Source organism: Rhamphochromis longiceps, linkage group LG1, assembly GCF_057381845.1.
Source record: "Rhamphochromis longiceps isolate RC_006_pf linkage group LG1, R_longiceps_female_GT1.1, whole genome shotgun sequence".
Lineage (NCBI taxonomy): Eukaryota > Metazoa > Chordata > Actinopteri > Cichliformes > Cichlidae > Rhamphochromis > Rhamphochromis longiceps.
This window is the reverse complement of record NC_140557.1, coordinates 4,318,091-4,339,182: the sequence shown is the minus strand read 5'-3', so window position 1 is coordinate 4,339,182 and position 21,092 is coordinate 4,318,091. Positions and strand designations below refer to the sequence as shown.

At 40.7% G+C, this 21,092-nt stretch overlaps 1 protein-coding gene across 1 annotated transcript in view; it reads left to right on the top strand.

Moving 5' to 3' along the window:
- Nucleotides 1–21,092, top strand: part of LOC146678143 (neural-cadherin-like) — a 334,730-nt gene that overhangs the window by 213,089 nt on the left and 100,549 nt on the right. Inside the window, exon 27 of the mRNA XM_085410097.1 lies at nt 17,951–18,165. Coding sequence (XP_085266223.1) covers nt 17,951–18,165 — 215 coding nt within the window. The remainder of the gene's footprint in view (nt 1–17,950; nt 18,166–21,092) is intronic.

The window sequence follows — 21,092 nt, the reverse complement described above, 5'->3', positions numbered from 1 at the left end:
ATCAGTGAGGTCAGGGCGAGCAGGAGAGGAGGAGGGGTTGCTGTCTTATTTAATGAATCATTTCAATGTAAGCAGCTATCTCCTGGAAGTTTTCAGTCTTTTGAATATGTGGCTTTACAGCTGAAGGCCCCATCCAAAGTTGTGTTTCTTAATGTTTACAGGCCTCCCAAATACTGCACAGACTTTTTTAATGACCTCAGTGAACTGCTGTCTGTGATCTGTGTTGATTTTGACTGTGTAATTATTGCTGGGGATTTTAACATTCATGTGGACAACCCTCAGGACAAAGGGACTAAAGACCTGAGTAACACTCTGGGCAACTTTGGGCTGACTCAGCATGTAACAGAGGCCACACATAATAGAGGACACACTCTTGACCTACTCTTGACCTACTGATCTCCAAAGGCCTGAGCATTTCAAAGGTTACTGTGTCTGATGTGGGCCTGTCTGATCATTACTGTGTTTTCTTTGAAAGTAAAATCTCAGCCCACACAAATATATCAACAACAGTGATCACAAAACGGTGTATAACTGAACACAGTAGTGCAATTTTTAACCAGGTCTTCCCATTAACACCTGACCTGTCCAGAGGGTCAGTCAATGAGCTCGTCAATAGCTTCAATGCTAACATGTTAAATGTAATGGACACTATTGCTCCCATTAAGGTGAAGGTTATCTCTGAAAGGAAAAAGTCTCCATGGAGAAACTCCACACTGGTGAAAAATGAAAAAAAGAGAGTGTAGGAAAGCTGAGCGCAGATGGAGAAAAACAAACCTCCAGGTTCATTATGACATTTATAAAGAGAAACTTCACAATTATAATTTACAACTGAGGAATGCAAGGAGGTCCTACTTCTCTGACATCATCACTAAAAACAGCCATAATGCTCGGGTCTTATTTTCTACAGTTGACAGGCTAACAAACCCTCCTGTGCCAGTGGCAGCTGAACTTCATTCAACCATGGCCTGCAATGACTTTGCCAAATTCTTCACTGAAAAAATCCAAAAAATTAGACAAGCAATTGGTACATCAACAGCAGATCCAGGATATGTACTGTGTCCACCAAAAAACTGTTTAAACACCATGAAACAGTTTCAACCTATTAACAGCAAAGACCTGGAGGACATCTTAGGTCAACTGAACTCCTCCTCCTGCTGTTTAGATGTCCTGCCAACAAGTTTTTTCAAAAAGGTCTCAAAGACTTTAGAGTCAGACCTGTTACAGATCGTCAACTTTTCTTTATTATCAGGTGTGTTTCCAGAATCACTAAAAACTGCTGTAATCAAACCTATACTGAAAAAGGACAATCTTGACAAGACACAAATGAACAACTACAGGCCGATCTCAAATCTCCCGTTTTTAAGTAAGATCATTGAAAAAGCAGTTTCTCAACAGCTCAGTTACTTCTTAAAACAGAATAATTGCTACGATGCCTTCCAGTCAGGTTTTAGACAGAACCACAGCACTGAAACCGCTCTGACCAAAGTGTTTAATGACATATGTCTGAATACAGACAGTGGAAAAATGTCAGTCCTAGTTTTACTGGATCTCAGTGCAGCATTTGATACAGTTGACCACAACATATTACTCAAACGACTGGAGAACTGGACAGGTCTTTCAGGAACTGTACTAAACTGGTTCAAAACATACGTAGAAAACAGGAAATACTTTGTATCAATAGGTAACTTCACATCTGAGCAGACAAGTATCACATGTGGAGTTCCCCAAGGTTCCATCTTGGGACCCCTTCTGTTTAACATCTACATGCTCCCACTGGCACAGATTATAAACAACAACAAAATAAACTATCACAGCTATGCAGATGACACACAAATATATATCACAATGTCACCAGGAGACCGAGGCCCTGTACAGGCTCTTGGTAAATGCATTGAGGAAATCAATGACTGGTTGTGCCACAATTTTCTCCAGCTAAACAAAAACAAAACTGAGGTAATAGTCTTTGGCGCCAAAGAAAAACGATTACAGGTCACCAGAGAACTTCAATCTATACATCTAAAAACCACAAACCAGGCGAGAAATTTGGGTGTAGTGATGGATGCAGACCTAAACTTAGAAAAACACATTAAGACAATAACAAAGTCAGCTTACTATCACCTCAAGAATATATCAAGGATAAAAGATCTGATGTCTCAACAGGACCTGGAAAAACTAGTCCATGCATTCATCTTTAGTAGGCTTGATTACTGTAACAGCATCTTTACAGGTCTACCTAAAAAATCAGTCAGACAACTACAGCTCATTCAGAACTCTGCTGCTCGAGTCCTCACTAAGACCAAAAAAGTGGACCACATCAGTCCAGCTCTGAGGTCTTTACACTGGCTGCCTGTCCGTCAGAGGATAGACTTTAAAGTTCTGATGCTGGCCTATAAAGCTCTGAATGGTTTAGGACCAAAATACATCAATGACCTCCTGACCCAGTATGAACCATCCAGATCCCTCAGGTCATCTGGATCCGGTCTTTTATCAGTTCCCAGAGTCAGAACCAGACACGGAGAAGCTGCATTCAGCTTTTATGCTCCTTATATCTGGAACAAACTCCCAGAAAGCCTCAGATCAGCTGAAACACTCAGTTTATTTAAATCCAGGTTGAAGACTCACCTGTTCTCAGCTGCATTTGAATAAAGCGCCAAATCCACACTTTAAGCTTAAATTTCAAAACTTACATTTAACTACTGATTTTATCTACTGTTCTGATTTTATCTGTTTTGATTTTATATACTGTTTTGTTTGTTTGTTTGTTTGTTTGTTTGTTAATTAGTTAGTTAGTTTATTTGCTTGTTTTAATCAATTTTAAATCATGCTTTTTATTTGTTCTTGTTTCTAATGTCTCTGTAAAGCACTTTGAATCACCTTGTTGTTGAATTGTGCTATACAAATAAACTTGCCTTGCCTTGCCTTGCCTTGTAATCGGAAGGTTGCCGGTTCGAGCCCCGGCTCGGACAGTTTCGGTCATTGTGTCCTTGGGCAAGACACTTCACCTGCCACCTACTGGTGATGGTCAGAGGGGCCGATGGCGCGACATGGCAGCCTCGCCTCTGTCAGTCTGCCCCAGGGCAGCTGTGGCTACAACTGTAGCTGCCTCCACCAGTGTGTGAGAGTGAATGAATAGTGGAATTGTAAAAGCGCTTTGAGGGTTTCAAAAAGCGCTATATAAATGCAATCCATATAAGGGGCGATCGTGGCTCAAGAGTTGGGAGTTCGCCTTGTAATCGGAAGGTTGCCGGTTCGAGCCCCGGCTTGGACAGTCTCGGTCGTTGTGTCCTTGGGCAAGACACTTCACCCGTTGCCTACTGGTGGTGGTCAGAGGGCCCGGTGGCGCCAGTGTCCGGCAGCCTCGCCTCTGTCAGTGCTCCCCAGGGTGGCTGTGGCTACATTGTAGCTGCCATCACCAGTGTGTGAATGTGTGTGTGAATGGGTGGATGACAGGTTGTGTAAAGCGCTTTGGGGTCCTTAGGGACTAGAAAGCGCTATACAAATACAGGCCATTTACCATTTACCATTATTATTATTACATCCTCCTACTTGCTATATAGGCCAAACATCCTACTTATGATCTCAGAACAAGAGGACAAACAGGTTCTGGGTAAATGGTTTACCTGGTTGTTTTGATTCTGACAGTTTTCAGTCTTGTGGATTGAGGGAAATGGTGAAAAATCTTGTGCCCCTGTTTTGATGGACCAATGTTGTAAACTTCAGCAAGGAGACTTAAAGATGTAAATATTGAAACCAGCGCACAAATTGGTAGTGTCATTTTAAAAACTGATTTTTTACACGTAAATAATGCATTCAAGGGGAACTTTAGCAGCTGTGGTATATCACACCTGGGTATGCTATGTATTTATGTCAGGATGGGTTATATTAGAGACTAACTAACCACATGTGACTCACTGTGTAATTTTTTTTTAACAGGTCAAACTCTATGGCATAGGTTGTGCGGAGGTTTTGGACACACAAGCATCGAGACCTAACGCATTGTTGGTTCTGGTCTTTGAATTTGATGTTTGTTCGTTTTGTTTTTCGTTTTTTTGATCATCCCTTTCTTTAAAGCATAAAAAACTAAAGTAAAATTTCTACTGATTGGACCGTCATTATGAAGAGCTCGCATTATAAACTTTAAAGTTATCGTTTGACAGATAAGGTCGGGTCACATTGTACTTCCATGTGATTTTAGTGAAAACCTGATTGATAGGAACCCTAACTCAATGTTCCTCACATCAGTGGAGGAAAAAGAAATAATTGACATTGTACACATGTGTAAATATAAAACATCCACTGATTGTAATGATATTGACATGAAAATCGTCAAGAAGGTGATTGAAGGAATTGTAGGACCTCTAACATATATTTGCAACTTATCATTTCAGACGGGAAAAGTGCCAAACAAAATGAAAATAGCTAAAGTTGTGCCGCTGTATAAATCTGGGGATAGACGCCACTTCACAAATTACAGGCCTGTTTCTTTACTACCACAATTCTCCAAAATCCTAGAAAACCTGTTTAATAAACGATTAGACAATTCTTAGATAAATATAAATTACTCTCTGACAGTCAATATGGATTCAGATCAAAAAGATCAACATCTCTGGCATTAATCGAATCAATTGAGGAGATTACGAATGCTATAGATCAGAAACAGTATGCAGCTGGAGTATTTCTGGATCTTAAGAAAGCATTCGACACAATCAATCATGACATATTAATTAATAAACTGGAACGGTATGGGATTAGGGGGGTTGTACTGCAATGGGTGAAAAATTATTTAAGTGACCGGAAACAATTTGTGAAGCTGGGTGTCCATTCCTCATCATGCTTGGACATTGCTTGTGGTGTTCCACAAGGCTCTGTACTGGGTCCAAAATTATTTATTATTTATATAAATGATATTTGTAAGGCATCTGATATATTAAAATTAGTATTATTTGCAGATGACACAAATATTTTTTGTTCTGGGGGGAATCTAAAGGAGCTGCTGGATACAATTACTTCAGAAATGTGCAAAATTAAAAAATGGTTTAACAGGAACAAACTATCGCTAAATCTAAGTAAAACTAAAATTATCTTATTTGGGAATTCCCTTAGAAATGCACAAGTGCAGATTCATGTAGATGGTGTGGAAATTGAAAGAGTACTTGAACATAAGTTTCTTGGTGTGATTATAGATGATAAATTAAACTGGAAGTCGCATATAAATCATATACATAACAAAATTTCAAGAAGTGTCTCAATCTTGAGTAAAGTAAAACACATTCTGGACCACAAATCACTCCACATTCTCTATTGTTCCCTGATTGCACCGTATTTGAATTACTGTGCAGAGGTTTGGGGCAATACTTACAAATGTTCGCTATCATCAATCTTTATATTACAAAAAAGGGCCATAAGGATAATCCATAAAACTGGTTACAGAGATCATACAAATCCACTATTCTTAAAATCAAAAATTGCCAACAGCAGCTACAGTACGAGGCAAAGAGACTTACACCGGGCATGTTTGAGGCCTTTCATTTCCTTGACCTTAATTTCTCATCTACCAGTTTGAATCTATTCTGTAATATTTTGTTATTTTTGTTATTTTTACATCATTGTTGTGGTTCTTTCTACATGTAGTTGTTTCTGTGACTGAAAAGCGTGCTTCATTGGGCCGAGATGAGGTGACTGGCTTGATCATCGAAGAATATCCCTTTTCTTTGCCTTGAGAAACTCTTGGGTTGCTTTTGCAGTATCTTTTGGCTCATTATACATTTGCACATCGTCAGATCAGTTTGGCAGCATTTGGCCCAATCTAAGCAGAGACTACAGCTCAGTACACTTCAGAAACTATCCAGCTACCATCAGCAGTTACACCATCAGTACAAACTAGTGACATAGTTCACTGGCAGCCATGTTTGACAGATGATGTGGTATGTTTAAAATCATGAGCATTTGCTTATTCCATCATTCTGGTACAACTTCATCTTAGTTTCTTCTTAACAAATGTTTTGTTAGAGCTGAGCAGCACATGTTTTCTGGTCTAATCTGCCTTCCTTCTTGACTGTAACGAGTGGTTTGCACCTTTTTGTGAGCCCTCTGTATTTCCATTCGTGAAGACGTGTCTTAAATTCTAGACTTTGACAATGATATAGTTACGTCTTCGAGCGTGTAATTAACTTGGCTAGATGTTGTAGAGAGTTTTCCTGAGCAAAGCGATCGTCCACTTTTCTTGTTCTGTAGTCTTCCAGACTTAAGATGTTGCTGAGTTGCTCAGTGCGTTCCTTCTTTTTAAGAATGTAATAGATTTTATTTTGACGCTCCTAAAGCTCTTACTCTCGCTTTGATAGGTTTAATTGGTTTTTTCAGCCTAATGACAGCCTCGGTCATTTGCATTGACCTCTCTTTGGGCCTCATATTGACAGTTCTGGTGAACGGTTGCCAAATGCAAGTTCAACATTTAACATCAACTTCAGGTCTTTTGTCATCTTAATTTGTTATGGATTAACAAGAGAACCAACCTCACTTAGCCATAAATCTCCTTTTCAGTCAATTGTGGGGGCCGAGTATAAAAATGTCTGTTTTCCTTAACAGTTGACACAAAATTTGTGTTGAATTCCTTGAATTTAAGCTGAAAGTCTTCAGTCACATCTTGATTATCAACTGTGGAGCTCAACCACAACCAGATCTCACTTTGGCCCAGGTGGACCTTGTCTGTCAAAACTATAATATTAGTGTTTTTCCTAAACATGCTTAGCGATTATGTGGTATATGCAGAGAAAAATGTTATATAGACTAAGGTGGATGTGAAAAGTGATCTAGATTGTTAGAACTCTGTTGTTTTTGACTGCTCCCTAATTGGTGGGGCATCATGCTGTTACCTGGGTACTACACCACGGAGCTTAAGTGGAGCAACGAACAATGATGTGTCAAGGTTTCTTGTTAATTAAGCAAAGTCTGTGAACTCGTTCAGGCTGGCAACTCTGCCAAACACACTAATATTCCTCACTCTTCATGTCATATGTCAAGCACACCCCTCCCACCTTGCATCGCTGCCTGCTGTTTCAACCCCTCCACTACCCCAACACCCACTTGTACCTTCCAGAGGGGATATTTACTCATCATTCCCCCAATTTATATGGACTATATTTGCAGTGAGTGATGAGCTCAGAGCTTTTACAGCAAACTCAAACTGCATCCTCCTGCTCTAATAATTAGTTATCTAAAACACGAGTTGTCTGAGTGAACTGTTATTGCTGATGTGCCACCCAATTTGCTATCAGTGATTCTTTGGCAGAAAAATAATCTCTACCAACACTTCACTTTTACATTGCAGAGCACGATTAAGGCATATTAGCCTGTCAAAACCTTCCTTGATGGCTCTGCCATGTGATCAGGTACAAGACTACAGTTTTTCTAAAAGTTTTGCTGTCTTTATCCGTGCTTTCAGCCTGCTTTAAGCAATCACACTGTATTGAACTGCTCATTTTCTCTAAATATTCATACGCTTCCCACACACTTTCTAAATATCCTGCTATATTCTTGGGTTTAAAGAATTTGAGTGAAAAGGACTTGGGACAGCAGGAGACAGTTTGACAATTTCGACTACACAAAATAACCTTATTAGCACCAAAAGGCTCCAACATGACGCTCTAGTCTGTATGTGTCTGTCTTGCTTGCGGCAACAGTTCAACACTTGAATGACTGCTGCATTCATCCTTTCATACAAATGTCAGCGCCCAGCTATACAGCATCTAATTTTGCATACGGGCACTCACAGCAACAGCAAAATGGAAATCATCCAGACTTGAGCACGAGTAGCAATTGGAGTAAGACAGGAAATGATGTGAAAATGGAGCAATGGTTTTCTGTTTTGACGTGTTGACAGGGAAGCCACTGTCATGGGATGACACCACAATGTCAAGCAGATGTACAAGGGATAAGGTGATGGGAGATTGCTTGAAATTCCATCTGTCTGGGTGAGATAAATCTTCCACACCTTCTGTTCCATAACTGTTAAGATGGGTCAGAATCAGAGGACAAATTTCCCCATGAGGAATATTAAAATATACCTCAAATGAAACCCTGGGTGAATGCGTGGACATCTTAAGAATTTAGAGTTCATTAAACTGCCTTTCTCTTATCAGAAGGTTTTATAATATGACCATTTAATCCAAAGCCCGAGTATGTGACAATAAAAAACAACTAACCCACACTGAATATACTTGAGCTTGAGTTTTTCAAATATAGAATCACTTTCTCAAATTTAGCATAAACCGCCATGTTTTGCTACATTTTGGTTAATAATATTTCGTTTATACTACTTCCCTACATGTTTAGAGGTTTAGCTATGTGGCCTTTCCCCCAAGCCACAAGAAAAAACGATTTTCAGAGTATTTTTGCGGAGCACCAGCTCCTGTGTGCTCCTGCATTGCTTGCCGTTATAAATAGAAACAAACCTTTCACAGCCTCCTGCTAGATGAAAGATCTTGCATGTTAGCTGTCACATGCTGCCAGTTCTTGTTTCGAATCCCCAGCAAACAAGTGAACTGAAGGAGAGGGTCTTCATTAGCATAAATCACTCTGTAAACAAGGCCAAAAGCAGGGCGAGAACATTTCAGCAAATCCTTTCAACTACAAACACCGATGACGAAATAAGCTCGTTGGTGCGTCTGTGGTAGAAGAAACATGATGACCCTGTTTAAACTTCAAGTAATTCAGCCTGATGCCGTGCGTAGCCTCAGACTCGACTCTTTAATGGTGGAAGTGAAGAGCTATGTGCAACCAATTAAATACAACACCAGTGTGTGCCTAAGATTTTATCACTGTCTCAACTGTGCCTCCGTGCAGACTTTGAGTTTTGTGATGAAATTAGCAGTCAGTTCGCGCTGTTGACCTCTGTAATGGTTAGATGTTAACAAAATAAGTCACATCTAATTGTTTATCAAGGGTTAAAATGATGTCAGCAGCAGACTCCTCCTGGCACATGCTTGTTGTGTTACCATATTCCACAAGCAAAGGTGCAGCACATCAGAAAGGATAATGAATGTTGCGCTTCAGTGTGTTTTTTATTCACTATGCTGGAGTGATAATTAGGAGCAGGAATTTCCAGCAAAAATACTATACACTTTTAATTCATTGTTGCTGTTCTTCAAAAGTCACATCCATCCATCTTCTCTGGCTTACTCGAAGTTGAATTATAGTAGTAAGAAATAATCAGGATATTTCCGATGTCTATTTGACCAGCAGGTCCTCGTGTATGATCCAGAGTGGATTCCAGGTGGGGTGAGATTAATAATCATGGCAACAAGTAGTAGGTGTACACCAGGATCTCCTCCAAGTTGGGTGCATTCGGAAACTCTCCAGGAGAAATGCACAACCTGATCAGATGGCCAGACCACCTCAGCGGACTCTGTTTGATGGGAATGAGCAGTAGCTCTTCTCCAGGCTACTCATCGCAATGACTGGAAAATCAAACCTTTTCCGTCTGCCTCACCTCTCTGCTCACATTAGCTCACATGCATTACTGCTACACTCTTCCTGTCGCTAGTCGACAACATCCCAGAGACTCTAAAACTTTTTCTCTTCGGTCAGCAGCTCTTACCCAACTTAGTGGGAGCAGCCACAGTTTTCCAGTAGCCTCAGAGGTGAAAACTACCATTCTGACTGTTGCACACTTGGCCACAGACTTTCCTGTCGTATGCTAAAGATCATGTTTTGATGAAGCAAAGTGGAATCACGCCCATGAATATTACAAAATAAATACTTTGGTTTTAGTCTTATATAGAGAGCTTAATTCTAACATCTGACAGTGCTCTAGAATAAAATTATAATGATCCGCAAAATAGATTACAGATGTTGCATTCTGGGTAGAATATCTGTCTTGCACACTGATGACATACATATGTGCATGTATTTGACCTTTGGACATCACATAAAACAAAACCATAGCAGCTGCTGTTACACATGTTCTCTGCTTTAGAAAAACACAACACAAATATTCAGGTACAGCCATATGAAAACACACAAATCTATGTGCTCTGAACATATGTGACGGCAGACGAACATAAAGCCTCATCACACACGTGTCCTCTAAGCTTTCTTGCTGTGATTTGTGGAAGTTAATTTTACCCTTCAGCTTCATTTAATTAGAAGCAGCGAGTGAAAAGGGCAGGATTTGAGTCTGGCTGGCTCGAGCCAGCATGTAATGTGGCTCACCGCTGGACCCGAGCAGGATGCCTGGCTGGATCCCTGTTAGGCGTAATCCCTGGATTACTCACATGCACACAGACACGCACACACGCTTACACAATTATTAGCTATTCCTCTCACTCTTAGTGTTAATCTAATCCACAAATAATGCTGCAACCACTCACATATGAAGAAACCTGTATTTTTACTGCTCAAACAAATAGCTTTGTCTTGTGGGTCAAAAACAATCAAATTAAGGTTTTAATCAGGTTCATTAAGAATCAAAACATTTTCTGATATTACTTTTTTAATGCCTGGCTGCAGGTATCCAATCTTTGGCCAGGTCCAAACCAAAGCATCACTGAACACTGATTTTTTTATTTGTACTGTTATCACACAGCAAGAAAGTTCCTGGTTCAGTAGCAGTTGGATATATTTTCTTTCATGCGTCACTTTTGTAATATTCCAATGAGTTTCCAATCCTTTAAAATACAAACAAATGATCAATGTTGCAGAATTGCATAGATTCAAACATTAAGCATTCACTGTAATCTTTCAAAATCTCTGAAACTCAAGAGAACCTGTCTGGGAGGGTATACTGTAGGTTCCTTGAGTAATCCCGGTTCTCAGAGTAGTACGAGTGAGATGTCATGCTATGGGATATGCCTGTTTATTCCATTTAGCTCATCATCAGTCCTGATTGGCTGGTGAGTGCGATGACCAGAACAGGCAGAACCCCCACTCTTAGGTAGTTACTATGTTACTATGAAGACATTATTCAAGATAAGCACCTCTTCTCACTTTGCCCAGCAAGATTTAGTCAGTTTGATTAGTCAGACATCTCACTCGTGCTGGTCTGAGAACCGGGGTTATGCAAGTAACCTAACATTTTCATTCCTAGCATTGTTTCAGTGTCTTACTAAGAGATATGGAAATGAGACAAAAGAGACAAACAGGTCACAGCTTCTGCAAACTTAATCTTCAGATGAAGTAAAAGGAGGTGTGGAGCATGTTGTCAAGATATTAGGCATGCATGAACCAACCATCTTAGGTGCAGAGACTGGCCTGGGCTTCAGTGACACCACAGCCTGCATAAGTGCCTGAATATCACTGACATGTAGTATGCCAGAGGCGATTTAAAACGCATTTCAAAACTGATTATTTGAAGCTTTAGCCATATGAGAGTCTGTCATTGTCATGGTGTATAAGACAAATAATACGGTGAAGCATAAAAGGTTCAGCTTTTCAGATTGCAATCACAATAAAAGGGTTTAAATTATTGCCCACAGATCTGGGTTTGCATTGCGTTATTCACATCAGCTGTAGATGCCAAGAAGTTCACAGCTTCTTTAGAGAGCCTATAAACATGATTTCAGTCATGTTTGAAAGCTGAACAACAACAACAAATCTTTAATTCTCACCTGATTTGCAGTCACAAAAAGTCCACCATATTTAACGTTTCATATCACATCTTCTTGCATTTTTTATTTTTTTGGGCTCCCCTTCACACATATACTGTCAGAAAAAACACGTTTCCTCAAACTATCTCTTATTATTTCTTATTGTCTTCAGATGATAACCTTTGACATACTGACATGCAGTAAAATTAAGAGTTATACATGACAATTCGAGCAGTCACGAGGGGTCACTGAAAGGTTCAAGAACAGTTTTGTATTCCACAAGCTGTGAACTGTCTGAATACATATGGGATTCAGGAAGCACTATCCACAAACATCATCAATACACCAAATGAGAAAATATCTAATGTTGTTTGTTCCTCCAGTAATGTTCCACACGTCGATTTTCCTCCTGTGTACATTTGTGTTGAAGCGTAGCAGCACTGACTGCTTGATGAGCTGTGTATACCTTTTTATAGTTGTGCTTCGTTAGGCTTGTGCTTTCCCACTCTGGACATATTATGGACTTATAGAACTTTCAGTTGAGTAAACGTGCTTTACATCCAAACCTGGATACATAATTCATGTTCTATGAATAAACATACTTCAATCAAGTGTAAACAACACGTTTCCTGGTATTCTGGAGACTTTTAGACTTGGCAAAGACGACCTTTTGTAACTGTGATGCACATGTAGACTTTCTATTTGGTGTAACAGTGGATCTGTCATAAGGCTGAGGGGAGTGAGCAAGAACTGTTCCATAACTTGGTGATCAAGGCTTAAAACTGAGTGCATGATTAAATGCTGGCTCTAAAGTAACACGTTCTGCATCTGTTTTATGAAAACTGAATGCAAGCCAAAGCGGAAATGCAGGAATTGCTTCTTTGTGAAGTATCAGCCAAATAGATGACAGAGAGAGAACAAGGCAAAGCAGCTGAAGCTGGCAACCCAGAGATGCAGATGATTGTCGCATTTTCAATCACGTTAGAGTACCTGAGCTCTGTAACATCCGATGTGTGATTCTGCTGGTTCAGAAGTGGGAGCAGCAAGACAGTGGATGTCAGGAAATGAAGATAGAAAGGAGAAGAGAATAGAAAGGAAAAGGGGGATTTGGGAAAGGCTGGGGAAATGAGACAGAGTTGGATAAAGGTGAAGGGAATTAGGGGGAAATGGGAACACATGAGAGAGGGAACAGTGGTAAAGAAAAGGAGACTAGAGGATCAAAAATGGGAAAGGAAGTGCAGGGTAGCAAGGAGAGGAAAGAGGAAATGATAAAAGAGCACGATAATGAAAATGGGAGCAAGGACAGAAAAGAAGAAAAGTGAAGGGGGAAGAAATAACACATGCAGATAAGATAAGAGTTAATAAAAGATAGAATGGCTGTAGGATAGTTTTCTGCTCTTGGGGCTTTGAGATATGACCCCAACGCATACACACACACACACACACAAAAAGATTACAGTCCAAGATTGAAGAAAGAACATGCAGATAATCGAGGCACTGGGATTAATAATGAGATCTGGGAAGTGAGGGGGTTGAGTGGAGGAGTGGGATTACGGCTCCCGGCCCAGCGTTAACAAACGCAATTCCCAGCAGACAACGAATGAGCAAAACAAAGCTGCCTTAAGAGGATTGGAGAGCTTCGCAATTGTGTCTAAAACTATGCCTCGGATTGTCTTGTGCTCAGAGAATTAGCGTGACATCACCAAAATGAAAATGCAGGCGTGAATGTTTTCCTGGTACCTCCAGTCTTACACGCCAACAAAACTTTTGAGTATGAATGACTTTTTAAAGCCTAAGGGAAAAAACCAATAAGCAACAAATAAATAAAAAGGTATAAAATCACAGGTAGCTTCTTCCTTCTCTTATTTACTTTTCTTACAAGTGTTTCTTACCAGTGAAGTGTTGCAGAATCCTTATTGGTCCGTGGAGTAAACTGTTCTTCCACAGAACATGACACCATAGGATGTTAGTGCGACCTGCTGTTATAAGCAGTAACCTCAGGGGCTGAAAAACCAAACAAATGTGCCAAAAACTGCATTTCCTCTGATGGCATTTTGAAGCTGGCTCTATAAGTAGAGAAGTCTCCTTAGACTGCCGTGTAAAAGTGGCCAACGTTACAGCAGAAATGAAAATGTTTTCTGCTCGGCACTAAAAATAAACAAATGTTTGGCTTCTGAAGTCTACGCTGCCTTGATTGACAGGTGTCTCTGATTGGCCTTGTATCCACTAAACTGAGTCACAAGACGTGACTTCTGCACTGGGCTTGTGGTTTTATGAACCACCTGCATTGTATAATTGTAGCACTTCGAATTGTCCACGCTAGCATTTCCTGATAACGTAGAACTTCACCCCGTCATCACCTGATTCCAAATTCCATATACCCTGGAAGTTGGATCATTTATCAGTGAGTGATGGCAAACCAGAGTTGACCACATTCCAGTTGTAAAAGTCAGAAAAATTCTTGTTCAGACTCAAACCCGTACAGACGTGTTTGAAGGTAGCATTTCGTTAGCTTGATAGCATAATTGCCTAAGTCATTTTTGGCCAATGACATAGGCAGACGGACAGGATGATGCAGCAGTGGTAGGGGAGTAAAGTTAGGCAAAAATCTCAATTTGACCAAAAAATGACTTAGGCACTTATGCTATGAAGCTAACGATTTTCAAATAAGAATGTCAAACTGTGTTTTTCAGTAAGTGTACAGAATGTTCTCTTGATAAATCATACAAAGCTACTCTAGTGATAAATATGTAGGTAGAAAGCACATAATCGGACCCCATTAAAATGGCAAAATTGGGCATTCTTTGGTGAAGATGTGCACTTTTAGAGTGGAGAAAGCCATTGCATTGCTTTAATGTGGCATTTAATGTTCGATAGCTAGAACTGTAAGGGAGATACATTCAGGCTTCATACTTGGACTATAATAAAATGCATATGTATTTGCACTTATAAACAGTGCTGCAGCACAGTCACAGATAGAGCATGATTTTTGTTCAGTGTATTTAACAAGTCACAAAAAAGCTACATTTGTAGTACATCTTACAACTTCTGTTGTAAGTTTATGCGTGCTGCTGGTACGCGATTGCCCCGACTTTCCAAGTGGGGGAGTTTAGCTGAAAGATTTTGACTGTGAACTCAGAATTTCTGACTTCCGGCTCAAAATACAGCACAGCATTGACATTGTAATTTGGTTTGGTTTGATCAAAATGCATATAGAACCCATGGTCATACCCATCTTTTCTATAGCATGTGGCTTTAAAGTGGAAGTTGAAGTGTTTTTGTGAAGAGTAGATGTGTGCTAGTGCTGTCACCTTTAGGTGGATCAGAGCTTGTCACCTGATTTGAAATCAAGCTTTACACAGATGTGTTTGAACAGCTGGCATTTCCAATTAAGAATGGCAAATTGTGTTTTCAGTAGGTTTTCAGTCTGTTTTCAAAATCTTTCTCGAGATGAATCATTCAAAGCTATTATAGTGATAAATACAGTGGAAAGAGCATAATCGGTCTCCCTTAACATTACAAAATTGGGCACTAGCTTCAGTGAAGACATGTTCTGTCAGAGTGCCCTTCGAGTTGAAAAAGCTATTACATCACCTTAAAAAGGCATTTTATGTTTCATAGCTATGATGGTTCTGATTCTGCGCCGCTTATAGTGAATTCAAGCATCCTTTTCTCAAACTGTGAAGAAAACCAGGGCCCGGATGAATAAAACTCTGCATACAACTGACACTATTTACCCACAAAGGCTCAAATGTGCGTGCACCTTTTTGCATTTGCATTTCACACAAACATACACGTGTGCAGGAAAAGGTGTATGAATAGCATTTGTGCATCTGGCTCTTGGTGATTCATGGAGATTTCTTGTACTTTAAGGTTGGCCAATGTTCAAGTCAGCACTACCCGTCTTGCGGCAGAGTGTAACATCTTGTCGTATATTACATTAGCATTCGTCTAAAGTGTTTGTTTGCCTGCTTGTGTTCCTGCATCTGAAGGCAGTGAAGTGACACATGCCTCCTGTATTTGTACAGGTGTCATTTATTGTATGTGGGCTGCTTGATTTCTGAGTCTGCATTTGTTTGTTTGCGTGCACATGCATTCACGTGTCCTCTTTCAATTCTGGAGAAGAGCAGAGGCAGAAAAATGAGCAAGAGAACGAAGGAACATTTGGATGAGAAATGAGCTGTCTGCGGAACACTAAGGAGATGTGTGAATGCAAACACATAATGGTGGAAATACACATCCTGTGTGGGCTTGTAGGATCCACCAGGCTCAGACTCAGAATATCTTGAGAGGCAGCTGAAGTGTGAATAACATAAACCAATGAAAAACTCACTTATTAGGAGGAAGAGAATTCCCCTGGAGAAAGGCATTGTTGTTCTGTTTGTGTGTGTGCGCGCGTCTGTGTGCGCAAATTTGGAAGGCAAGCTGGGTGTACAATTTTTATATTTCTTAATTGCTGGCAACATGTGGATTGAAAGAAGGGAATTTTTATTTTGCTGAAAAATCCATGACTTTCCCGTAAGATTTATTTCCAGCTACTAAACATGAAAAGATGAAAGCTTTTTTAAAAAAAAATCAGATAAATAAGAGAAATTGATTCAGGAATGTGTCGAGTTTAGATGGTAAAATACACACTCTGAAAAGGCGAGGGAAACAGATGGCTGCGATAATATAGTCCCATTGTTGTTTGGGTGTATGTTTTTTTTTACATTTCACTGGTGATTACAGAGAGTAATCACCACTCAACAGAGTTGGACATGTTTTTATGTCAGAGGAAAAATTCCTGATTATTTCGTACTCATTTTATGTATTTATAGGATTGTTCATGTAGACAAAGAAGTGGCATTGTAATTTACAGGCTAAAGTGCTCCCAGAGAGAGAAGGTGAGAGTAGAGCTGGGCGATATATCGAGTTTTTAAAAAATATCGATATATTTTTATACGAGATATAAGATCTGACAATATCTTTTATATCGATATAGTCTATGTTACGTTATAACTATACTTGTGGAGCCGCAAGTTTGCCTCTCTTTCGTCCACTTTTGTCTTTACGCAACTTTACTCGGCCTCGCCTCTCCTTCACTGAACACAACTCCCCCTCCTCCCCCATCGCTTCACCTGCAGGAAGCGACAAGATGAACACGGCAAATCTCTGTTAACGAGTTACTGCGCATCGACCCGTGCGTGGGGCTGGACGCCGTCAACGTGTTAGCTAGCTAACCACGCTAACGAGCTAACCACGCTAACGCCATGCAGCCCAGAGGCGCTGCGCGGCCTAAAATCCTTGCATTTTCTCAAAAATTGACAGCGCACCTTATGTATGAATTTTGGTTGTGCTTGATGGCCGTGAACCGATTTTATGTGGAACACGGCGCTCAGCAATCTGTCAAAAATGTTTTATTACGACTTTGGTAAGCTACGGTGCTGCACCGCTTGATAGTTTGTCGGCGCATTACGGCTACCGAGGAGCCTTCGCGGAGTGATACGTACTGTGCTTCAACGTAATATTACCCTACTGTGTATAAGGACCATAAATGGCACCTGTTCAGAGACGTGGTTACGAAGAGGATTTCAAACTCAATGCTGTCAGTCACAGAGTAGAAGTTGGGAACAGAGCAGCTGTGAAATCTGTCTTTGTTATTGTGCTCAGCGTCTTTTAGTTTACATTTTGACTGCACAATTGTGAGCTTTTTGTTATGCACAAAAACAACATTGTTTTCTTTTATTTATGGAGCATTATTATTTAATAAATGCTCATAATTTATTTTTGAGTAAATTTTATGTACATCTGCTCTATGTTAATAAAAGTGCCTGTGTGACATCTGGGACACAGCTTTGACTAAGAACTCTCATTTTGTTCTTACTTTATGGCTTTTAAAAAAAAAAAATCGAGATATATATCTTATATCGCCGTCCAGGTAAAAAATATTGAGATATGAATTTTGGGTCATATCGCCCAGCCCTAGGTGAGAGGTGACATTTTGACAGGAAGCAGTGGTACAAATGAGTACTTGAATATGTGGAAACACAGAGAGAGGAGTTTGGTAGTGATGTTGTGATTCTCCCTGTGGTTTTGCCACTAATGAGAACATCTGCATCAGTGAAACATACGAAATGAGAGAGCGAGATAGCCGAAGGGGAGCTTAGTCTGAGAGGGGAAAACAACTAGACTTGGAGACACGGAGAGCAGACGTGGTGCAAAAATACTTGAAAGAGCTAAATATGGCAAAAGGTTCAAAAAGGGGTTGAGAAAGATCAGGGTAGTGTTTTAACTGAATTTTCACAAAGCGGTGAAAAAATCGGAGCCATCTCTTTATTGCATTCACTAACTCGTGTCATTTCGCCTCTTGATTTCCTCTTTGTCCCAAGGTGCCAGTGCCCAGCTCAGTTCGAGGGGCCTGAATGCCAGCAGAACAAGCACAGTTTCCATGGCAACGGCTATGCCTGGTTTCCTCCCATGATGCCCTGTTTCGAGAGCCATGTGTCGCTGGAGTTCATCACGGACGTGGCTGATGGCCTGGTGTTGTACAGCGGCCCCTTAGCGCAGCTGCAAGCCTGGGACCACGAGGACTTCATGGCTATAGGTAGGAAATGTGTTTATTTCGTGTTCTGTGTTTTCATTACTGGGGTCCAGTAAAGGAAAAATATTGATGCCTGAGATGACTATATTAGTGATCTCATTCGCTGACATCATACATAGCTAAGAGTAGAAAAAACTGCTGGGAACTCACTAAGAGCAGCTGAAACCTGGAGGGATTATTCGTACAAGTGCTGGCCTCATTATTTGACCATATTTAACATGAATATCACAAACAATACAGAAAAAAATAATATGTCCTGCCACATTCTGAGATGAGGAAGACATTACTTTTGCCTTTTATCATTACTTTATCATTTCTGGAGCAGCAGATAAATCCTGCAGATTGAGCTTCAGAACAAAGAGCGACTGTTTTATTCTTCCGCATTCTCCCCATCTTATGAACTGTGGTATTAAAAGTGCATAAATCATATATACTTCTCACCTTTTAGCATTATTTCAGACTCCCAAGGTTGCATTTCAGCAATTCTTGAAATAATGATGGCACTTTCAGCTTTGCAGTAATAAAAACTGTTTTGCTTAAGGGGGGCTTAAAAGTTAAGGTAATAGACATTTTTAGATGAGGTAAATAATGGAGGGATTTAGTGTGGGAGGATTAAGAAGAGGAGGTATCGTTTTTGTGTAGCTTTACTCTAAACAAACAAAACAGAATCCAGACTATGACTGTGAAACCCAAATGGAGGTGCTTTTTCCCCAGGTGGTACGTCTGTGGTTGCCAGCGGTACGTGAGAAATGTGAACTAATTAAAAAGAAATAGAAATAGAAACACCTAAGTGCATTTATTTTTTTATTTTTCCTTATGTAAATCATTGATATACTATCCTAAGAACAAAATACCTCTTGGGTAAACAGCGTGGTGCGGGAAAAAACTAGAGACAAGCATCAGCATGTTCTCGTCTAGATGCTGTGTTGAGTTGAATATTTCAACTTGTGTGGTTGAATTTTACTGTTCATCAAGGCAAGTTGGATATGCACTCATCATTAGGTATGGCAGGAATGCTCAGTGCAAGTAAACAAGCATCTCCAATTTCTGGTTTAATTCCCTGTGTATTAACTTGCAGTGCACTCAGGATTAGACAGTGACAGTCATGCATACACAATCCTGCTGTTCACTGCAGTGATGTATAGCATGAATATTGGTAAGAAACTTTTGAAAATAAGTGTAAATTGAGCTTTATCAAGGTTTCATCTGTAGCTCTTAAGGGAAAATTGTGTCCCTTTGTTTTGTTGCAGTGGCAATATTCTTAAACTTTGAAGACAATAAATCTTCTTGAATAGAGGGCAGTAGGCAGGGATTATAGACAGATGGAAACAAAGAACAAATATCTTGTACATGTTGGTATATTTAGTGTTTTAATCTGAGAGACTAACACCTCCTTGTCTCTCTTGCTACTCCTTTCGCCTCGTATTGCTCCTCTCTCTTGGGAGAGATGCTGCTGTTCCATCACTGCTAAAGTAATATGTGTGGGAGGTGAAGTCCGCCTGGAGAGCCGGATGAGTTGTGTGTCTGTGTATATGTGTGTGTGTCGAGTGTGTATTTGATGAGCAGGTTTGCAGTGTAAATCCTGAATTATTTCTTTAGCCTTTGTTGGTGTCAGAGGATCTGTGTGTGTTTGAAAGCCAGCCAGTTTGTGGGTCCTAAAGACTTAGGATTAGGTTAGTTGAGTTGTTAGTGGACTTGGTGCACAGTGTGTAATTAGAGTCAGGCTGTACATATTTAGAGCTCTAATTAACTTGGGTCAAGGTTGACCTACTGCATGTAACAAATCCATGGGCAAGATTAGACTGTGCTGAAGCTTAATATTCCTGCATCACAGTATGTACCAAACTGCGTTATGGTAAAGAGCGTTCTTTACGGGGGGTTATTTACAGTATTTGTATATGCACTGATGATCAAGATGGCGCCGCGGATGGCAGCCTCGGTACTGCGCTCTCTCGCACTTTTCTTGCTTCTGTTTATTTTCTGCGCTTTTGGTCACTCAGACCACATCACTTTCTCCAGAGATCAACTGCTAAACATCAGGCAGTCGTCTCACTATAGTTCTTATCCATTTTTCACAAACCTGGAAAAGTTTTCATTTTAGTTGGAGTTGGAGCTCACAGCTCTCTGTGGCTCCTGGAGAAGACGTAGACAGGGGAGTCGCGCTGGTGAAACTACGTCGGCGAGGATTCGGCACGGCACTCCCCTCCATTCACCTCGCGAATCTCCGCTCTCTTCCAAACAAAGTCGACTAATTACTGCTAACAAGGACTTTGCACGCTCTGCTGCCCTCTGCTTCACTGAAACCTGGCTCAGTGAGCGAGTCCCAGACGCTGTCTTAAATCTGCCGGGCTTCCAACTCCACCGGGCGGACCGCGAAACTGAGCTCTCAGGGAAAACAAAGGGTGGTGGAGTCTGCTTCTACATTAATGAAGGTTGGTGTACTGATGTCACAGTGTTACAGAAACACTGCAGCCCACACTTGGAAAGTTTTTTCATCAATTGTAAACCGTTTTATTCACCGCGGGAGTTTTCTTCCTTCATGCTGGTCGGTATTTACATCCCTCCTCAGGCCAACCCGAATAACGCACTGTGCGAGCTGGCTGACCAGATTACCACCCTGGAAAGGAATTCCCGGCTCTCAGCCAACGACCCAGCGTCAGTGTGGAGGGGCCTGCAGTAATTCACCAGCTACAGACGCCCCCCACCCACTATTGAAGCAAACAAAGACCTGGCCAACGAGTTAAACACTTTCTACTGCAGGTTTGAGACGGACAGACTCCCACGCCTCACCCTCCCCTCCCCAGAGACATTGCTTCAGACATTGACCCCCAACACACCTCCCATCTCTCCCCCCTTCACCCTCCTATTTCAGAAACAGAAGCCCAGGAAAGCCCCTGACCAGACGGTGTCTCACTCTCCTGCCTCAAAAC